This window comes from Choloepus didactylus, chromosome 10, assembly GCF_015220235.1.
Source record: "Choloepus didactylus isolate mChoDid1 chromosome 10, mChoDid1.pri, whole genome shotgun sequence".
Taxonomy (NCBI): domain Eukaryota; kingdom Metazoa; phylum Chordata; class Mammalia; order Pilosa; family Megalonychidae; genus Choloepus; species Choloepus didactylus.
The window spans coordinates 106,624,562-106,646,251 of NC_051316.1; the positions used below are offsets into that span (position 1 = coordinate 106,624,562).

The following is a 21,690-nucleotide window of genomic DNA, read 5'->3' on the forward strand; positions in this document are numbered from 1 at the left end:
TATGTATGTAAGAATGTTTTCAATTTTTGCATATGCACAATGCAGGTATTTTTTTTCAGGAATTATGTAGAGGTTTAGGCTTCTATTGGATTCAGTCCTGTGATTCTAGAAATCTCTTCCACATTAGTGTACATTTACCAGAGTCTCTTAGAATTCCACAATAGACAAAATCACACCACAACACATTGACGCATACAAGCTATTATGTATTTTCATAATATATAACTTTAAGGTATAGTAATCAACAGTGGCAAAATATTTCTGTCTTTGACATTGTTTTGTGTGAGATCCAACCTGTAATTGAGACCAGAGAAAACAGTATGGAGAAATAAATCCATGAGAACAGGATAAAAATATTATGAACAGCAAAATATGTCAGAGTATTTAAAACCATATAGAAAAAATAAATTAGATGAACAATTGTGTAAATATAAATTAAAAAAAGATGACATTCTTAATAAATAAAGTTTACTATTTACATTTTTATATATTGCTGAAAGACTTAACTTAGATCCATAAAAACACATAAACAGGAAAAAAATAAAACCCAAACTAGGAGCAGCAAATTTCTGCGCGTGAGGTACAGAAAGGGGACTGGAATTGTGTTTTGGTTTTGGTGTTTAGATTGTTTCTTTCTTTTTTTTTCTTTTTTCTTTTTTTCATTTTTCAGTAGGCCTGTAGAATTCTCATGAGAACAGATTTGAAGCACTTCAATGAGGAATCAGTTTTTGGTAGTTTCCAGAAGGTGCCAAACAGATTTCAACATTATAATAATTAGAAATATCCATAATAATTATAAAATAATAAAAAGGTATAATATGATACACAAATATGGAAGAGCAGTTTGTAATATGAATACATTTTCTCTAGACGAGATCACAGTTTTATTTTGTAAATATTACATTTAAGTATATATATACACACATATATGTACAAATATATATACATGTGCATATATATGTAAATTTATATTTATATATATAATATCTTTATATAGATAGATATCTGCAGACAGGTTATTGATTATAGAGACCCAAGAAAGCAACTCAATAATTGTTCAAAATTCTCCTCATTGACTGCTGGTGTGTAGTTTAAGAAACCCCGAGTTGTTTGCACTCAGAATGTCATATCTGGATCATTAGCTCTTTTTTTTTAATGGAACACTTGGTATGAAATCTTACATCTGAGAAGTGAAGTGTCTACTGAAGAAGATATTTTAGGTATTCCCTTCTTCTACATAGTTGGAAATGGCCTGGGAGTCTTGAACAGATGACGGTAAGCTGACTTTTACAAGTGGGGAGTAACTGGCTTTTAATTAAACTGTAGAACTGGTAAAGACTAAAACAAAGGGAAAAAATAAAATCCAATTTACCTTAAAAGTGAACTCTTCTGCAATACAAGCCTCTCTTTTAAAGTGGACTATAATCCAGAAGCTCCAGTTTTCTTATATATTAAATGAGCACTTCTTCACTTTCTTAAATGGTCAATGGGCCTGCTTGTTCTTGAAAATCAACCCAAGGACACTACGACAAGTCTTGTCCCTCAGATCACTGCAGCCCACTGAAAACTTTAGGGCCTCACAATCCCCTGCCCTCCCACTGTGAGGTAGGTGAGTATTATTATCCCAATTTTGCAGCTGGAGAAACTGAGGCAAATGGAGAGGCAATCTGATGGCTTATTCAAGAGCACTGAGTCAACTGCTGCCTGGAATCAGTAATTCTAGGTTCTTACCCTAGGCATAGCATTTCTCTCTTTGTGATTATTCATTTCTTTTAAAACTCAAATAGTTGGTAGGAATTTGGCAAAACTTTAATAAATTAAAAGTACAGGCTTTTATTTGTTTGCTATTTAGTTGTTATATGCTTGCTTTTTACTTGGTTTGTTTTGTTTCTCAAAACCCATTAGAATTACCTGTCTGGTCATGTAGCAGCTTTTTTAGGAAATTAGATTGTGCAGTGTGATTCTGAGTGCAGTCTTTATAAAGCTCAGGGATATACTGGTTAAATACAAACATTTTATAACATGAAAAGCACAACGACACAAAATGTCCCCATAATATTTGGTAAAACTAATGACAAGCCCTCCCCACTCCCTGCTACCACTGATTGCCACCAAACAAATAAAACGCTCCCCCAACAACAACATATAAAGGGGGGAAATGTATTATTTCCTGGACCTACCACATTTACAGAAAAGAACAGACAGCATTATAAAATCTCTATGTCTTCTTCTAGGGAAAACTTTAGGATTGTGGCTACCTACTCAGTCTGTAGTATAAACAGTTTCGTTCAGGAAACACAAAAATAGGTTATTTTCTTCTTAGTTTTAATCATGCATTTTATTTCCTTGTTATTTCTTTGACTTCTATTAATCTCTATCTGTACAGCTTTGTCACCAGCAATTTCTTCCTTTTAGTTTCCCACTTGAAGTAGTTTCAGACCAAAACCAAAACCAAAACAACAAAATCCTCAAAACTCTTAACTTGACTTTATGGTTTCCGTCCTTCCTTTCCTTTCCTTTTTATTCTTTCTTTCCTTCCTTCCTTCCTTCCTCCCTCCCTCCCTTTCTTTCTTTCTTTCAACACAGGTAAGACCTATAACAAATTGACAGTTACAACCAAGTTAAATCGAACCTGGAAGGGAGGTAGCTGAAATCTGTCTCAAGGAATTATTTTCAACAAATAGCATTTAAGCATTGGCCAAGACGGGAATAAGACCAAGAGAACTGTCTAGGCTGTGACTCAAATGCTGGAGCCAGGAGTAGCAGCTGGTACCCCCTATCTTCAAAGCCTTATTCTTTATGACAGCTGACCTCTCCCCTCCTTAACGCCCCTAATTTACCCACCAAAACTGACTTCTCAAGGACTGTCTTCTCTTAAATGGCTATTGGCACAGAAGCTGAGGGTAAAGCAAGTTCTCTGGGCAGGCAGTTAGCATCGTGGCTTGGAAACACTTCCCAAGACAGGGCTTAGAGAACTGTCTGCCTCATCTTTTCTTCCGTGATGCTGACAGGCTAATACTTCTTCAGATCCTGAATCCCCAAGTGTTTTAGGGCCCCTGAGCAGCTGGTAGACAACAGTGTTTCAGAGCTGCCTTGTTGTGAGTACTCCACTGTCCTAAACTGGAGGTGACTGAAGGGATGAGACAATGAGTTTATTCTCATGCGGAAAATGAAATGAGAATCAGTGCATTGCATGAACAGAGCTGACCATCCCACATTAAGGTTTGAAAATGGCTTGTTAAATACACCTTCCTTGTGGGCATGAGGCTGGCCATCAATTGGGCAGCCCTTCTTGCCTATCTCCTTAGCAAATATAAATTTGAGATTAACGTGTTTGAATGAGGTTAAGAAGGAGGCTGGGTGGGTCTTTACTCAGAAGTGTTTAACTGAATTTGTGAGCCTGAAGGTAGGAGTCAGCCTCTGGGAAACTTCACTCAGTTGGAGAGTTGGGGGATGGCCAATGCTGTGGGTACAGGAAGAAAGAGGATGAGGATCTAATTAAGGGAGGCTAGTGAGGTACTTCTGTGGTTCCTGCAACCCTGACATTAGTACTGTAGTCTTCGGGTCTGCAAAGATTTTTGCATTATTTACTGGTGTAATTAAACCACTGGGAAGGCTGACACTGCCACTTTTCTTAGCTTGTACCTTCGAAGCTAACACCACAGACGAGACAGCTAGGGCAAGAGGGGGGCCTTAAACGATGGCAAGAATTCTAAGACACCGGACAGGGGTTACCAAAATGGGCTTGGTTTTTATAATATTATTTATTTTTTCTAAGTATTGGCCCTGGTAATTACAGAAAAAGTTCTGAAAATAAATGAAATATGGGTCTGTAAGAAGGAAAAAGAAAGACTTTGATCCTGGCCTTAACAATGGTGATAGCCTCTCCATTCCAGAACCCAGTCTCAAAGTAATATGGGAAATGCCATGTAAACCATCTAAGCACTGTATCCTTTTATTGGGCACCTGTGCTAAAAGCACCTTGATATATATTTTTTAATATAATAGACCACAGATGGCCAATGGAATCTTCTCAAGTGTTGTTAATAAGCAGGTAATTGTTGTTGAGAAGATAAAAGAAGTTTTCTGCAGTGTTTTTTAGTCCCCATAGGAAAAAAGGACTGTGACTGATTAATATTGTCTGACTTGGATGCAGGAATGAAGAGGAGCAGCCCACGTGCCCAGCATCTCCCTTTCCTATGCCAGACTCTTTTTGTTGGTTATCTTCACTGAGACTTGAGATGACTTGATCTCTAGTGTGACACATCTAGTTTAGACCCTTCCATCTCTTCACTTTCCTAGTTCCGGGTTTCAGAAAATATGCCAGACTTAACCATTCTCTCCATCTCATTCTGTGTTCAACTCTTCCCATCTTAATTCAAAGGAACTGGACAAGTAACTGACTGAAAAGAGGCAGAGAGGTCCCCAAAGAGGTGGGGGCTTCCATGTGCATTTGACTAATTTCCTCTTAACTTTTGGAGGCTGAACATGGGAGAGAGGGAAGGGTTAGGTTGCCCGACCACAAGAGTGGAAGGGGCAACTGCGAGCAGGAAGACTATATGGCAAATACCATGACCATGCTGGGTGACTGGGGACTGAGGCTGTGAACTCTTTGGCTTCCCTCTGATGGCCCTCTAAGACACAGTCTAGATTGATTGCATCCAAGGTTTATTCTCTATATCCAGAATTTGACTCACCTGGGTGACAGTGAGGTCCCCAGGATCAAAGCCTACTCTAGCCTGGAGGGCTAAGAAGGCCCAGATTAGGATAACAACCCAAGAGTCCCTACAACTCCAGCAGTCTCTGGATGGCTCCAATATCATAGAAATTTAACACTGTTCCATTTGATTACAAAATCTAACACTGCCTTAGACATTCTGGGCTCTTGGTGAGGGTTTAAGCATCTTAAATCCCTCAACTCCCTTCTAGGATGAGAAGCCTACACATGGGGAACTTAACTTCTCACAACGAAGGCCAATGAGGGTTTTTCTCTTGCAGAAGGTCCAAGAGTTGAGCAGCTGTGGAAGAATATGGGTCACTTTTAAGGCAGACTGTTTGGTTGTGTGGGGTTTGTCCTAACCTAGTCCTACCACCTTGGATATAGGATAAAGCAGCAAGAAAAGTAGCAGCAAATGTGGTCCCAAGGCAAGATTTGCGGAATGGGTGGGATCTGGAGGGATATTATGACCTCAAGCCTCAAGCAGAGGGCTGGCATAATACCTTGACATTCCAATTCTAAGCCTTTTCCAGCTTGGCCTCAAACCCTGGAGTTGGGGTGAAATCGCCATGGCAGAAGAAGATTGGGGGCTTTGCATACCTTGGATTCTTTACTTCTTCCTGGGTCCTAGTTCCCTAGAAGGTAGGTGATCAGAGGCCATCTAAATTCCAATCCCAAAGGAGCATGCTTTGGGAAATATGTGTGCCCTTATGTATTCCGAGACTCAGGGTGTGAGCTATCTTGGCATCTCAACTCTTGGTCTTAACAGTTTCTGCAACTCTCTTTCTCCCAAGGACAGTGTAATTGTGATTTTTTTTCCAGTCTCTCTCTGCGCAGTCTCCAAAACTGCCCTTACACTAATGTTAGTATGGGTGTATATGCATGCATGTGTACTAACCACAGATGTGTGTACACTCCTAGATACAGAACATGCTTCTTGCCATGGCCATGTGACAAATGGTTAGAATTTTAGGAGGCTCTGGGACTGCAACCTGTATACGCAATCCATCTAAGACTTTGGGATGGGATTCCATTCCACCATTCAACCTGGCAAGACTTGGTTCATTCGCCCCACTGAGAGTCCTTCCTGGGTGAAATTAAAGGCAGACCGGTTGGGTGCTAAGGATCCCTGGTGTGGAGAGGCCATTCCGTTGAGCAGCTGACTGTGAAATCAATACCAAAGAGATGCGGGTCCTGGCGTTGGGGATTCTTTGACAACCCCTCGTCTTTCCTTAGCCATGGCTGTATCCCTGGAAGTCTTTCCAGCTGTGTTCTTGGGCCTGGGGGTCCCGACAAGCACAGTCACTTTGTAGATCACAGGACATAGGGAAGGGTGTGACCTGCAGAGGGAAAGAGAGAAGGCGTGAGCACAGGTGGCTTGGGTCTGAGGCATTAATTTTCAGAGAGGCAGTGCAGGGAAGGCAGATAATCAAGTTCAAGTTGTGGCTGTGCTTCTTGCTAGCTCTCTGATAGCCTTCATCGGTGTCATCATCACAGAAGCTTCTATTTGCAGGGTATGTGTGTGTGGGGGGGGTGGGGGGCATTTGCTGTGAGCCAGGCAATGTGCCAAATACTTTCCAAACTGAAAAACATAGAATTTTCTTGACAACTCTGTAAGGTATGTACTACAATGATCACCCTTTTGCAGATGGGAGAAACAGGCTCAGAAGGGGCAGTCATTTGCCCAGAGTAATAAGTGACAAATCTGGTATTTATAGTAGGACAGGCTACTTCTCTCTGAGCTTCAGGTAGACCTGGTGTAAGAAGACACAACTCTTCGCTGTAAAATATAAGGGCTGGATGGAATCATGGATGAAAATTTGTCATGTAGTAACCCAAAGTTAGTTAACATAATTCGGTAATGGAATATCCAACATACAGATGATCAGGTAAAATAAAGATGTAAAAGTGTCTTTTAAAAAAACAGCTCTGCACAGATTGGTAATTTCGATTTGGGGAGGCAATGATGAAAACAACAAAAGCATGTTTCAGGCAAGCTCAGAATGCCTTCGGGGGCCTGAAATTTTGAGTAGAATATCTTTCACATGTAGGTTTTCCAGAAAATTTGGTTGAAGGACCTCAAGAGCAAGTTTTAGCACAAGAAAAAATAAGCAATTTGAGTTCCAGTTCCCAGACCATCCCTTCACACGCTCTGTGACTTTGGGCCACTTTCCCTTCTAGAAAATGAAAGGAAGGGCTCAGCAGAGCAAGCGTCTTCCCCATTCAACAGATGATCTGTCTTTCCAAAGAGCATAGTGCAGTCCCTGCTCGAGCCCCAGCCTGGCTAACGCAAGTCGATTTCACCTCATTGCATCATGGCATTTGCATACAACTTTCCCCAGAGGGTCCCCCATCTGCGCAGATGGAGTTAATGACCTCATTCGCCTCCTGCCTGGGCAGGGTCTCCAAGTGCTCACATATTCTCAGAGAGCATCTTTTTCTTTTTTGCTCTCTCTCATGCACTTTTGGCCTCATTCTCTATATATAACTCTTTTTTTCTGTCTGCCTCTTTGTCCTCCCTTCCTCCCTTCCTCCCTTCCTTGCTTTCTTCTTTCCCTCTCCTCCTTCCTCCCTCCCCCACTCCATCCCAACCCAGGTCTCTCTTGTAATTTTGCAACAATTTAAAAAGTGGGATTGAACATCAGGAAGATTTAAGTATAAGTCCCAGCTCTCTTACCTACTTCATATATAACCTTGAGCATGTGACAGTTTCTCTGCGCTTCAGTTAATTTATTCATTAACTAGGAATGGTGATGGTGCCTGCCTCCTGAGGTAGCAATGGGAAATAAGTGAGGCAATACGTGAGAAACGCTCAGCATATGCTTGACATATGGTAAGGTGTGCGTGTATGTGTTTATGTGTGGTATGTGCCTGGGTGTGTGTTTCTCTCCACATCTTTTTTTGGTTAATCCTTCCACCAATTCTGTGGCTAATGAGGCAGGAACCCTGAAGATTTTGTTCATTGTCATTTCTCAGGGCCTAAGCCATGGAATGAATGAATTTCTCTTCAATTCTCCATCTCTCTCTATCTCTGTCTTTGTATTCATGACTAACACGTCTTTTTAATGTAAGTTAACAGGTGCTGGATGTTACAGTGAACATTTTCAAAGTTTGTTTTTCTCTATACAGTGTATACAGTGCCTCTCTTTCTGCTGACAAAGACTCGCTGTTCCCTGATCCAGATACCTTCCAGCCTCCATGTGGAGACTGTGACCCCCATCTATACTGTTCTCCTATAACCTGTTCACCTCCAATAGCAGCACAGAATATTATGATTGGAAGACACACAGAAAGAAAACTCTCCACTCCCAGGAGGGAAACAGAGGGCAGAGCCGAGTCCAAATCCAGCACTGAGGGAGAGTGAGGAGGGTACCACCATGGAAGCCCAGAGGCCTGGGCTGGAATTCTCACTTGCTTCACATTCGCTGAATGACTTTGGGAAAATCCTTTCACTGACACGAACCTCAGTGTCTACATCTATAACATAGAGATTTAAAAATATCCTGTTTCATAGGGTTGTAAGGACCAAGCAAGGAGAGACATAGGAAAGCCCCTAGCACTAACCCCTAGCCTAACACCTGGGGGATGCCCAGTGCTGGATCTGCCCGTGCTGACCCTGACTTTCTCACAGACTTACATTTTCACCAGGACACCTTCCCGCTTACTATCCCCTCTCTCCCTTCCTCCCAGACTTGAGCAACCTCTTTGTCCCCAACTCACTCATCACTCTATCTGTCCCCCTCTCCTGTCCTTGCCCCCATTCTCTAGAATTAAAGTGATCCAGTTTCCTCTAATGTCTTTACAATTCTCTCTGTAACTCTTTCCCATTGGGATCTAAGACCCATTGGGGACAGTTCCCCATCTAATGTACCTCTTGCATTTCTTGCTGCACCTCACACAGATGACAATTCAACAGATTTTATCTCTTAGAATAACATCCAAAATCCTTACCATGACCTGACCTCCACACACTTCTCAGACCTTCCTGGTTCCCCTTCCCTGTACTGTCTGTGGCTTCTCATTTATTATTATTTTTAAAATCTTTTTGACTCATAAAATACTCCAAGTGATTTCCTTCATTTAAGTCTTTGATCACTAATGCTCCTCTGCCTGGAATGCTCTTTCTTGGCCAGCTCCTTTTCATCCTTTCAGTCTCACCTCGAGCATCCCTGGCTCCCTCACTGGACCCAGCAAAGATGACATCATCACCTTCACTGAATACCACAGCATCCTCTCTGTACCCCCATCTTGTACCAAATTACTGGATTTCAGCTTTGTCTTGGCATGACTGGCTGCTACAGAACAGGGCATCCCTGGCACTGAGTCTTCATAGAGCATGTAACAGGTACTGAATGGATCCATTAGTGGGTAAACAGATGAATGCATGAATACACAGGCAGAATCCATGTCAAGGAGCCTCTGCTCTTGCATGAACTTGCTAGGTCACTCGGCACAAGTTATTTCCCATCTCTGTGCTTCACGTTCCCCACCTGTACATGAAGAGTTGATCTTCATGGTATCTAAGTTCCCATCTGGCTGAAAATCCTCTATCTGATAAAGGCAGAGGTGAAGCCCTGGCCAGGAAGTAATTAGAAATGGAGTACCCCCACCCCCACCCCCAAACCTGCCTTGTATATTTCCCTTTCTGTCTTCCTCAGTTCCACCAACTTCTCCAAAACCAGCAGCTGGCAAGACCCCTGCCACCAGTTAGCTTTTCAGACCAGTATGGTTACTCCGGCTATGCTGGCTTGGTAATGACCCACTCTTTCCTCCCCTGGCCAGCCTAGGCCGAGTCAGAATTTTCCCAAAGGAACATTGACTGGAAACTAAGGGAAGGAAACTCAATCAGTATATGACAAACTCTAGAAGCTTTGCTCAGAGGTCTCCTTGTGTCCACCACATACTTCTAATATACCAGTTGTATTTCCTGAGTGCTCACTAGGTGTTTGAGAGGCATACAAGCATAGGTTTGGTTGCAGGCTCCACATAGGAACTTCATGACTTCGGGAAGTCCCTGGAATCCTGTGAACCATGGTTTTCCCCATCTGTAAGTTGATGGTCCTAATAGATGAGGAGTCTTTGAAACAATGCAGTCTACAAATGGGCTCCCGCAGTGTCCGGGACAGAGGAGATACACGGCATCTTGTTCCCTCCTTCCGCCCTCCCTCTTGCCTCCTTGCAAACTGTCTGTTAGAGCCTCAGAGCCTGCCTTGGGGACTCCTCTAGTCACAAGCTTCCTTGCTGATCTAAAGCTGGGAAGAGCAGGGTGGAGATCATCAGCTCCATCCACTTGCCCAGCTGTTCCTCGTTCTGACCTGAAAGGTATTCTGATGAAGCCTGTTGGCGATCACCATTTCATACAGGCACTAACACTTCCTGAGGACCTTCCATGTGCCAAGTGAATGCCATCTGATGGCTCACTGATGCCACGCAACCTTGTGAGGCTACCATCCTTGCCACCCATGTTCCAGGTGAGGGCTTAAAACAGAATGAACTTGTCCCAGGCCTCACTACTAGTCAATACGTAGATGATAAATGATTTGAAACTCAGCTCCAAAGATCGGAGAGCTTTTCAGTGAGAGTAAGAGGAAGGCATTTTCTTCACAACCTGGTAAGACTGCTGTTTTTAAAAAATAGCCAATGTCCTTTTATTCCTTGTTGTGTGCCTCACACTGAGCTAAACTCAATGTGTATTATCTCACTCACTCCTCCCAGTGGCCCTAATAAGGCAGGTATTCTTACTCTCCCCATTTTGCATCTTAGAGGAAACTAAGATGCAAAGAGGTGAGTCACATGGCTGGCAAGTTGCCTGGGATCTGCATCCGTGTTTGTAAACACTCCTTGGAGGACAGGCAGAGTGGGAGGGAGGGTCCCCTTTTTAGAGAAAAAGAAACTGAGACATGGAGAGAAGAGTCCCACCCGAAAAAGTCAGAGCTTTGAGTCTGCTTCCCAGATTCTCTAATACCCTAAGCAGCGTCCCACCTTCTCCCCCAGATGGCCTCCAGAGAAAACCTACCACCCACAGCATGAACGCCATGGTGGCCAATTCACACTTGGGGATTCCCAGCACCATGTGGCTAGGGTGTCCTATAAATGGCTTGGCCACCCACTCTGGGGTTCTGACAGCAAGCCCAGGCTAATGACTAAGGCCAAAGCTCTCTCCCTTTTCTTGCTGTACTCTGTACTAACACGGTACACAGGCATGAGAGTTTCTCCTTCTGGATGAGTTGCCCAGGCTAACACCTCCTTCAGCTGTGTGTGAGCAGCTCAGGAATGCAGCCCAGGCAAATGTACCACAAGGCCCTGGCTGCAGGTCTTGTCTGGGGCTGGGAGACAGGCTGGGAGACAGGCAGGAGCTGGATTCTGACTCAAACTCATCAGGGAGGAAGCCAGAGGGATCCTGTGCCGATGGTCAGAAAGTTCTGCCACCCTCTGTGGGACCTTGCCAAGCTGTGGGACCTTGGGCAAGTCACTTCACTCTGAGTCTTAGGGTCTTCACAGAGTTGATGGAAAAATTTAAGGAGACCAAGGAGATGAAAGCATGCTGTCAAGTATGAGGATTCTCCTGTATGCTCCATTGGGGTAGGGCCAGATACAGTGCCTGGCACAAAGCATGGAACAAACCAGTGAACGCAGAGGTTTGTTTAAGTGTGGAGAAAGGCAGAGAAAAGCACAGGCCTAGACAAGAAGGAGACTTGGGTTTTGGTCCTTGTTCTATTATTGATTTAGTGTGTGAGATCAGGCAAGTTACTTCCCTTTTGGGAGGCTTCAGTTTCTCTCTGAAAAATGGAGGTAAAAACAGTCTTACCACCTAGAAGTATTTTGCATAAAGTAAAAAATTCAGGTAGTGTTTAGCACAATGCGTGGCATACAGTGTGTTCTCAATAAATGGTGATAACCGTGATGATGATGGTGGTGGCGCTGACACCAGTGGTGACAGTGGGGGTGTTGATGATGCTGGCAATGGTGATGGTGATGCTAACTTTTTAGGACAGGAGGCTCTGACCCCTTCATAAAACCAGACTAAAATGAGTGTCTACTTTATGCAAATGGAAAAGTCAGGGCTGCACCTCCAAATGAGGGAATCAAAACACTCCAGAGCTAGTGACTTCTGGACGGTAGGGGTTAGTCTTGTCTGCTTAACCAGCTGCCTGTTAACTCTTTCATGTTCAGCACATCCACCACCTCTTCCAGGAAGCCTTCTAGGATCCCTTGGGGTGGTCCAGTGCTTAAAATCTTTAATGTCCCCAATGCCTTCTAGATAAGGTTCAAATTCCCTGTCCTGGTTTATAAAAACCTTCAAGCCTTCATGTCTCAGGTCTTGTTCATCCTTCCAGGCTCATCTGTCACCACTTCCTCCCTTGCACTGTGCTAGGGGGAAGCATACTCAGGCAATTACTGTTTCCCTAATACTCACCCTTAAGTCTGGGCCTTTACATTGACTGTGCCCTCCGAAGAAACAATCTTCTCCCCCCACCCCACCTCTGGTTCTCCCCCTACTCCATTTCATCTAGATAACACCTCCTGCAGCTCTCTGGTCTCACCTTTGATGTGGACTTCTCTGGGAAGCCTCCTGGACCCTCCTCATTGCTCACAGGCTCTGTGTCCCCATTCATATTTGGCCATTGTCCATAAGACATGAACTCAGTGTGGCTGGGATGGGTCTGTTTTCCTCATGGCTTAGCACAGTATTTATCACATAAAAGGCAGCAACGAAATACTTTGGAATTTGGGCTACCCCAGAGAATGAAACAGATACATATTCTTGCCCTCCTGAAATTTGCTTTCTAGCAAGGTGAGAGGAGTAGGGATTATCAGACAAAAATACTAAATACCTTATACCATGGTAAGTTCTATGAAAGGAAGACAAAAGAAGAAGCCAAAGCAAATGGGAGTCCAGAGGAAATGGGGAGGGGTGGTCAGGAAGGGGCTCACTGAGAACAAGACACTTGAGCAAAGACTTGGAAGAGGTGAGGGATGACCCATGTGCAAATCAGGGAAAAAGTTCCAGTCCAAAGAAACAGCTAGTGACAAAGGCTGTAAGGTCAGAGGTTGTCAGGCCTGAGCAAGAACAGCAAGGAGTCCAGAGTGACCGGAGTTGAGTATGTGAGGGCACAAGTAGTGGCAGGTGAGGCCAGAGAGGTAAGGGGCCAGGCAGAACCCACAGGGGCCTTGGGGACCATTGGAAAGACTTTGGTTCTTATTCTCAGTAACATGGGAGGCAGGGTTTTTCATAGAGATGTGACATGATCTGACTTGTTTTAAAAGAACCCATTCTGGCTGCTTGGCTGAGAATAGACATTGATGTATATCACCAGCTCAGGAAACTACCACCCAGCCTTTGTCAGTGTAGGCCATGGCCCACTCCACCAAGAAGGCTGCTCTCCATCCAGTGACTTTGATTGTCTTCCCATATCTTATAGAAACACTAGCCTTCTTAGACCAATAGGTTGCACATTGGCTATAATGTCCTGTCCTAAGAAACCATGTTCTTACTTAAGAGTTGCCAGGCTTAGCAAATAAATATGGAAGCCCTACACTTAATGTCATCAGTTGGGTTTGTCATGCTGTACCATCCTGGGCTGACAAATGCAACTGGGATTAACCTCTTCTTACTGTCTACTGGTGTCAGCCCTAACTAGTCTTCACGGTCCTAGTCAGTGCTCCTACTCCTACCCAATGACCACCTAAACTTCCCTGTCCCCAGGGCTCTTTGTACTGTCTAGCAGTCTCAGCCCTAACTAGCCTTCAAGCTCCTACTCAAAGACCACCTCACCCAGGAAGAGTGGAGAGTCCTTAGACATGATCTAATCCTAATACCAAGAGATAAAATCCCAAGATGAGTCTGGTCTGCACAAGGTCACAGAACTAATAAGTCACAGAGCAGGGACTGCACTTTCACTCCCCAGACATCTACTGGAATCAGTCTTTTGTCCGAAATGTGATCATAACTAGCGTTCCACACACCACACCTTAGAAAGCTTTGGTATGTTGAGTATGTTAAGGTGGCTCCCCGGTCCTCCCTCACACCCCCAACACAGGCTTGCTTAGAGTGATTCAAATTAGAAGGTAATATTTGTTGTTATGAAGGGAAACTGTTGGAGCAACTGTTCTGGAAATCTGCTCTGTATTCGAAGCTCCTTAAGGCTCCAACAGGAAAATAATAAACTGACTGACATCCTGAGAAGCTGAGTCCTGCCCCTTCCTGTCTGCCTCGCGCTACAGACAGGTGTCTGGATGGGAAACTGGACACGCCTGTCAGACAGAGTTTCCTGCACTGTCTTGCTCTTGTCTGCCAGCTGGGCCCAGGTCACCCCAAGAGGCAGATGTGGGGAACAGCTGGCGTCTGTACAGAAAAACAAGTGGAGGAAGGATGGAGGTAGCAGACAGACATCATTCTGGGCCAAGCGACTGGGAGGCCCCAGCTCTGGGGACGGGGAAGAAGTTTAGGCAGAGTGTTGGCAAGAAGGAAGTCTGGGAGAAGGTGCTGAGCACTTAACGCAGGGGCTGGGGTTCATATCCAGGACCCCATTCCAGGAGGTCTATGAAGCAAGGAGCCCATCTGCCAGGGCCAGGGCAAGATGCTTGGGCAAGAAACAAGCCCAGTGGAACAAGAAGTTCCAAGTAGGAGATAAAGGCAGATGTCTAGTGTTTTAGACTCACTAGGTTTACATCTCAGCTCTACCACTTACTGGCTGTGTTACCTTAACCCCTTCTAAGCCTTAGTTTCATCATCTATAAAATGAGGATGAAAAGACAACACCTACGACAGGGCTACTCTGCTGATCAAATGAAATGACATATGCTCTTTAACGCTATGGTTGGCAAATAGTAAGGTCTCAGTAAATATTAGCTGCTAGGGATAAGCAGATTCATAGAGTCAGCTCCCAGGGGTTACCAAGGGCGCTGGGGGTGGGGATAGGAAATGGGGAGTTGATTCTTAACTTTTCCTTTTTTTTAAACTATAGAAATTGTAAATTTACATAAAATATAGAGCTCCCATATACCACACTACTATTAATAACTTGTATTAATATGCTACATTTCTTAAAATTCATGAAAGAACAATTTTTATAATTATACTATAAATAGTATATAATTATAATTATAATTATAACTATACTATTAACTATAGTCCATCATTTATGTTAGGGTTCACTGTTTGTGTCGTACAGTCCTATGCTTTCTAAAAAAAAAATCTTTATTTTAATAACATATATACTTAATTGGCACAGAGTTTCCGTTTGGGATGATGGAAAAGTTTTGGTATTGTATAGTGGTGATAGCAACACAACATTGTAAATGTAATTAACACCACTGAATTATATATCTGAATGTGGTTAACAGGGGAGATTTTAGGTGGTATATATGTTGCTAGAACAAGAATTAAAAAAAAAAAAAAAAGAAAACTACCCTAGGACTATAAAACACAAACAGTGAACCCTAATATAATATTTGGAACTATAGCTAATAGTACTTTATAATAACATTCTCTCATCAGTTTTAACAAAGGTACCAAACTAATGCAAAATGTTCAAAATGGCAGTGAGTATATGGGAATTCTGTATTTTGTGCATGGTCTTTCTGTAAATTTACAAATTATCATAAACAATCAAAAAAATAATAAATAAATACTAGCTGCTATTATTTGTTTGGAGTTGGGAACTCTAAATTCCACACAGCTGGGACATCTTGCTGGATGATTCCACCTCCCTGAGCCTCAGTCTTCTACCTTGCTGGGTTGTTCTGGGATCTGAACAAGTTAATATGCACAGAGATCCCAGCCTGCAGTCTAGCACATAGTAAAGGCTCAATTAATGGAATTAATGGAATTAGGAGGGTGCTTGACACAAATCTGCCTGAGGAATAGTTTCTGAGTGCTAGCCTGCTTAGAGGCAGGAAATTTTCCATGCTATGGGATTGGGGCCAAGGGTACACATGGGAACCTAACAGGTCCAGCAGGTAAGAGCAGGGGGACGAGAGAGGAAGGACATCAGCCTCTGGACCCACTCCTGCCCTGTAAGGATTCCTACTGTGAATGCTAAAGACAGAAACTAGGACTTCCTTCTGCCCTGTGGACATTCAGGGGAAACTCTTGTCTGGGCTGCCCTAGACATCAGGGATGACTGGCCAGTTTGGGAGTCTCATCTACTCCCCATGCCACTCCCATCTTTGCTGCCGTGAAAAGTTGCCTTCATGTTTGCCAAGGGTTGGGGTCCCACATCCAAGGTTCCCTGGCAGTCTGAGTTCCCAGTGAAATGTCTCAGCCAGAACCAGGAGGGTCCCAGCCAGAGGTGCTGAGCATAGCATCCTCTCCCAATGTCCTCTCCTCTTCTGAGACTCAGCCCCATGCATGAGAAAGAACAGGGTTCTTGAGTCAGACAGACGCAGGTTCACATTTGGGCTTCATCACTCACTAGCCAAGTGAAGTTAGGCAAGTTCTGCTAACACTCACAGCCCAGGTGGGTTCACCTGAAAAATGGGAATATATAATAGCGACCTGTCAGCGTTGACATGAAGATGAAATAAGCTGGCAGAGGCCCTGTGTCTGGCCTAGGGCAGTGCATGCAGGAGTTCACTTGGTGGTGTTTTGTATTGTTATTTGTCTCCTCCATCTATCACCTCCTGTAAACTAATCTAACTCCAGGGAACAGTTGGGTTATACAAGAGAGAACAGAAAGCCTTCAAGAAATTGGAGTTTATTTAGAAGTTAAACTGCAAGATTTAACCTGTATGAAGCATGACTTGAATTTGAGACACTTTTCTTATCCAGAAGTCAGACTTCCAGCAATCTCAAACCTGAAGAAAGCTCTGAAACACCACTGAATTTCTGAATTAACTATGAAAAAGCCATATCCTCCCAGAGGGGCCTTCAGGCTCTCGAATACGTATTTCACACGTAGTTCTAATGGGCTCTCTCCATTCTGTCCCCAACCACTATCTACCTTTGCTACAGACTCCTACTCATACTTCAGGTCTCCATGTGGATATCACTTCCCCAGGGAAGTGTTCTCTGGCCTTCACACTGTCCTCCATTCGATCCTGCATGTTTTCTGCATTTCCATTCCACAAAGGAATAAAGGCCTAGTGGTATACCTCACTGCTTAACCTGAGGCTCCCTGGATACACCTCAAGTTTCACAAGCCCAGGCTCGGCATCTGTCTGGACACTGTCATATGCACACAGCCTGGTTTAGTGTTGGAAACTTAGAGATGATCAATGAGTGTGCATCTTCATTGGATGAAGGAAGCTTGGACATTTATCTTCTGCAGCCTCAGCAAAGGGAAGGAACAGCAGTTAGAAATGGGGGAATGGAGACTTTTAACCCGAAAAGACAAAATTACATTTACACATTTACGGTATGGATGGAAAAGGAAAGGAAAAAAAAAAAAAGATAGAAGACACATTCAGAGATAGCAAAGGGCTGACTCTGAATCCCTTAGAGAAGAGTTGGTGTTTGCCGTAAGGACCCAGAGTCTTAAACTGCTGCAACTGAACCCAGTATGGGGACAGAGATTCAAAACAATGAGTTGGTGTTCTTAAAAAAATTTGTAAGTTAACTCATAGGATTATATAAAAATTTGGAATCTGCACCTGAACCTCAGGCTCATGACTTCATATCCTTCCCATGCACTCTGTAGAAATAGTGTTCCATTTAAGGGAATTTCCCAATAAAAATAAATCTTTTATTTTTTATGTTGTAGGTACATAAGTTATAGCATATAGGAAAATTATTTTAATCAGAGGTGTTCTTTCTCCAACTGATGGTGTCAGATGAATAGTTTCATAATTCTACACAAACTTTTCTATTTAAAACACAAACTTCATTATCCATTCACCTTCAAAAATGACTGACTCCAATGCAGTAAAAAACAGACATGACTGTACACTAAATTCATTTGGCAATATGTATCAAGAACCTTAAAATATTCATAATCTTTATCCTAGTCATTTCAATCCTAAGAATTAATTGTAAAGGATAATTACAATTATAAGTATATTTATGTGCAAAGATGTTACGAGCATCATTATTTATAATTGTGAAAAACTGAAATAGCTCAAAAGTGAAAAATAAAACTGGAGATGGAGGGTGGATGCCGAAGTAAATTATCATACATCACAATCATATAATAATAATAAAGCAAAAAATACAGTTCAGAAGTTTAGACTAAAATTAGATAATTGTTTTGCGTAAGATTTCCTGTGCTAAGTGAACAAGACAAAACAAACAAAGGAAAGCAAGATCCAAAACTGGAAATGCAGTACAATAAAAGTGAAGTTTCATATCTATATCTATTTCTATATCTATATCTATATCTATATCTATCTATATGTAGAGAGACATACATACACCCATACACTTAAACACAGAATAAAATAAAATGTAAGCAATGGTTATATTTGGGTGGTAAGAAAATCAATGAATTCTTTTTCTCTCTTCTACTTTCTGGATTGTCCAAAAAGTAGAATGTGTATTTTTTCATAATTAAGAAAAATAATGAAATTCATAAATAGAAAATAAATGTAATTCCCTCGTACTTGAGCAGAAAATGTATGCTTTCAGTGTTCTATCCAAACAAGGGGGGTTGGCATGCTGAGAAGTGTCCCATACAGGGCTGACGGATCTCAGAGAACCCCAGCATTTTTGACAACCAGAAGATGCAGCAGCATTCCTCTTATTTGAGTTTGTTCCTTGGGTATTACCTATTCATCCTTGCACTGTAGTCTTAGAGCATCTTTTTTGACAGGGCCAACTCTCTTAAGGATGCTGCAGTGCAAAGGGACTTGGACTGAAAGCCAGGAACTATGCTCACTGTGCCACCTTGGACAAATCAGTCCACCTTTACGGGCCTAGTCCCTTGATTAATAAAATGAAAAGTGTGGGCCAGATCATCACAGAGGTACTTCAGCCATGACGGACCATGATTCTTTGCCCCTTCTTGTCTTTTGAACTCAGTTCCCCCTTCTCAAAAATGAGAGATGAAATCAAATGCTCTCTGAGATCAAATGATCTTTCAGCTTGATAGTCAATGACTATAAAATAGAAATAGTTTCCTACTAGCCCATTCATCACAAAAACAGCTGTCCACCGAGACTGCCTGGCTACACCATCTCTCTCCCACCTCTCTGCTAGGTCCCCAGTTAGGACAGTGGAGTTGACTACCCTTCCCTGAGTGGTTGATGCACATCTCAGTCCAATGTTCCATTTGACTATAAACACTTGACTCACTCCCATGGGCATCCTAATACACAAAGGAAGAAAATCACAACCAAGACTCTCCTCCACCCCAATTCTACAGGTATGACAAACAAAGGAGATTATAAAAAGCTTGAAGGCCATGAGTGACCTGTCAGGACTGTCCTCTCCACTCTTCCCCTAGATTTCAGCCATGCCCTTCTAAAAATATGTGTTCTCTGTGGGATTTTACATGCCATTACCCTGCCCAAAATGCTCTTTTCCTGGCCAGCTCCCTGCCCCTACATTTCATCCCTCAAGTTTCAGCATCTATGCTACTCCCTCTGCAGAGCCTTCTCCAGCTCACCTATGACACATACCCCCACCCCACCCCCACACCAGGCTCCCACAGCACTGTGCCCTTACCTTCTAGACGTTCTTATTGCACTTGTATTTGTCTGCTTCCATACTTGACTCTAAGAGTTGAGGGTAAGGGAACAATCTTCAAAGATCATATATGAGTCACACACACATAGCTCAGGGCTTTGCATATAATATTAGGTCAACCACTTATTAAAAGAATAAAAAATAAAAATGAAGCTTTAAGGCAGAGCCCTGTTACAACCAGGACTGTTCTAGAGTGTAGGGGTGCAGAGGTGCTCCTGGAGCAGTAAGCTGGGGAGGCATGCAGGAGGCGGCTACCAAGGAGGTGCACTGGCCTACCTTTTTGGTCTTTACCGTGGAAGCACAGCAATCCCCACCATCATAGTTGCAGAAGGCTCTGTTGTTGATGGCATCACAGTAATTGTCTCCCATGAAGGGCTATAAAGGGAGAGAGGTACAGGAAGGAAAAGAGGCCTTATTAGCGTCCTGGAATGAGTGTGAGCTATCCCCAGCAATTCACCTTGGCCTCTGTCCTATTTAACTATCTCATCTTCTCACAAACCTCCACAGTCAGCTTACCAGACTTCAAATCCCAACACCCCCTGGGACAAGTTATCACTTCAACTTCTTATGTTTATAAGAAAACTAATCTAGACCAAATTTTCCCAGCTAGAGTATGTTACCATGGGAGACATACTCTTGTATGCTGAGGTATGCAAAGCCACAGGGTACACCAATTATTGAGTGCTCCTTTTATTTGATGAAATGGTAACAAAATTTGAGCTCCCCTCCTCCACTTTTCCTGGTAGTAGGTAATTAAAAACATAATTTCTAATAAAATACATGCAAATATATCAGGGAGCTGAACATAAACTACCCAAGAATTATAAAGATAAAACATAATAATTCATAGAAATTTGGCACAATGGTTTATGTAGATGGCATAGTCCCTTTTCCTTCAACAGAGGAATACAGATGTGCTTGATTTTTTTTTAATTCTCCAAACAACACTGTTATACCCACTTTACAGATGAAGACCTTGAGGCTCAGAGGAAGAAAGGGATGGCTAAGATGACAGCGGCAGAGGAAGAGTAGTGATTTTAATCTCGGTGGGCACCATACATTTTTCTTCACCACTCTAGGCTGTGTCTATCACATGCTGATTTATTTCTTTTCTTCCCCATGTTCCTCCCATTCTACAATGTTCAAAAGATGAGGAAAAGATCTGAATCTAGAGCCATCCTGGAAGAAAGCCCAGGAGTTTCACTGACTCCCCTGGCATGCATGTTGCCCCATCCTAGCACTTAGCACACTATATTCTGTGGTCTGGTTATGTGTCAGTAACTGGTGCAAGAAGGAGGTCCTTGAAGACACGGGCAATGTCTGGTTCATCTTTGTCTCTCCAGCACTAGCTTAATGCTGGGCACAATTTTTTTTGTTGTTGTTAACAGAATGTTATTTTATTGGCATAGTGGAAAGAGCAGTTGAAAGGGGTTTAGAGAACTGGGTGGTTACCTGGTGATTTTGGTCAAGCAGTTTATTTCCTCTGGGCCCCCACTAGTAAAATAAAAGGTCATTTCTCAAAGCAATGACCCCACCTCCCACAAATTGAAATTATTGTGTGACACTTCAATATATAAAGCATATGAAAGTGAAACTGCTTTGACTGAAGTGTGGGCTGGGGTCTCTAATGGTCAGTATCTCATTGATGGGGACGAAGAAGCCATCATTTGGCTAAGGCCATTGCATCCTGGCACTGATCCAATGGTAATCCAATGGTCCCTCCTTCATATTCTGACTGCTTTGGAGCTAATGAGGAATCCATCCCATGTGGCATCTCTGGTTTTTGCATCTCTGCTCCAAATTCTTATTCCCAGAGGCTTCATGTCCCCAACTTATGATGCTAGATTCTATTTCATCACCACCCTATCCGGGGCTAAAGAAAGATTTGAGCAAGATAGGGGCTGAAAACAGGTAAGAGTTGCATCAGGTGTGTATGTGCACCTGCATAAGTAGCTTGAACACAGGTGAGACTCATGTAGCTGCCATGTTGAACACACTACATTCATAGTAGAGAGGGGTGGCACAAAAACAAACTATAAGTCCTCTGTTCTTCTCTGTGCCACAGGAGATCTGCCTTTGGACTCTGTTCTTTATATTGTTTCTCATACAATATTTGAAAAAAAAAGAGTGGAGGACTTGTTTCTTCCTTAGAAAAAATAAATGGACGTGGTTCCTTTTTAATTTGGCCCCTGAAAAAAATCTCCTGTCTCATCTCTGACTATTCTCCCATATGTACCCTTTCTGCAAGCCACAGCTATCCATCTATGTGTTCGTCCACCTATCTGTCCATCCATGCATCTATCCATCCATCTTCCATTCAACCCTATTTATTAAATGCCTACTGTGTGTT

General features: G+C 42.9%; 1 protein-coding gene across 1 annotated transcript in view; it reads right to left on the reverse strand.

Annotated features, from left to right (window-relative positions):
* Positions 1-552: 552 nt before the first annotated feature.
* Positions 553-21,690, reverse strand: part of PAPPA (pappalysin 1) — a 244,209-nt gene continuing 223,071 nt past the window's right edge. Inside the window, exons 21-22 of the mRNA XM_037798016.1 lie at positions 19,617-19,715; positions 553-6,057 (exon numbers count right to left, since the gene is read on the reverse strand). Of these exons, the coding sequence (XP_037653944.1) occupies positions 5,950-6,057; positions 19,617-19,715 (207 nt within the window). The 3' untranslated portion in view covers positions 553-5,949. The remainder of the gene's footprint in view (positions 6,058-19,616; positions 19,716-21,690) is intronic.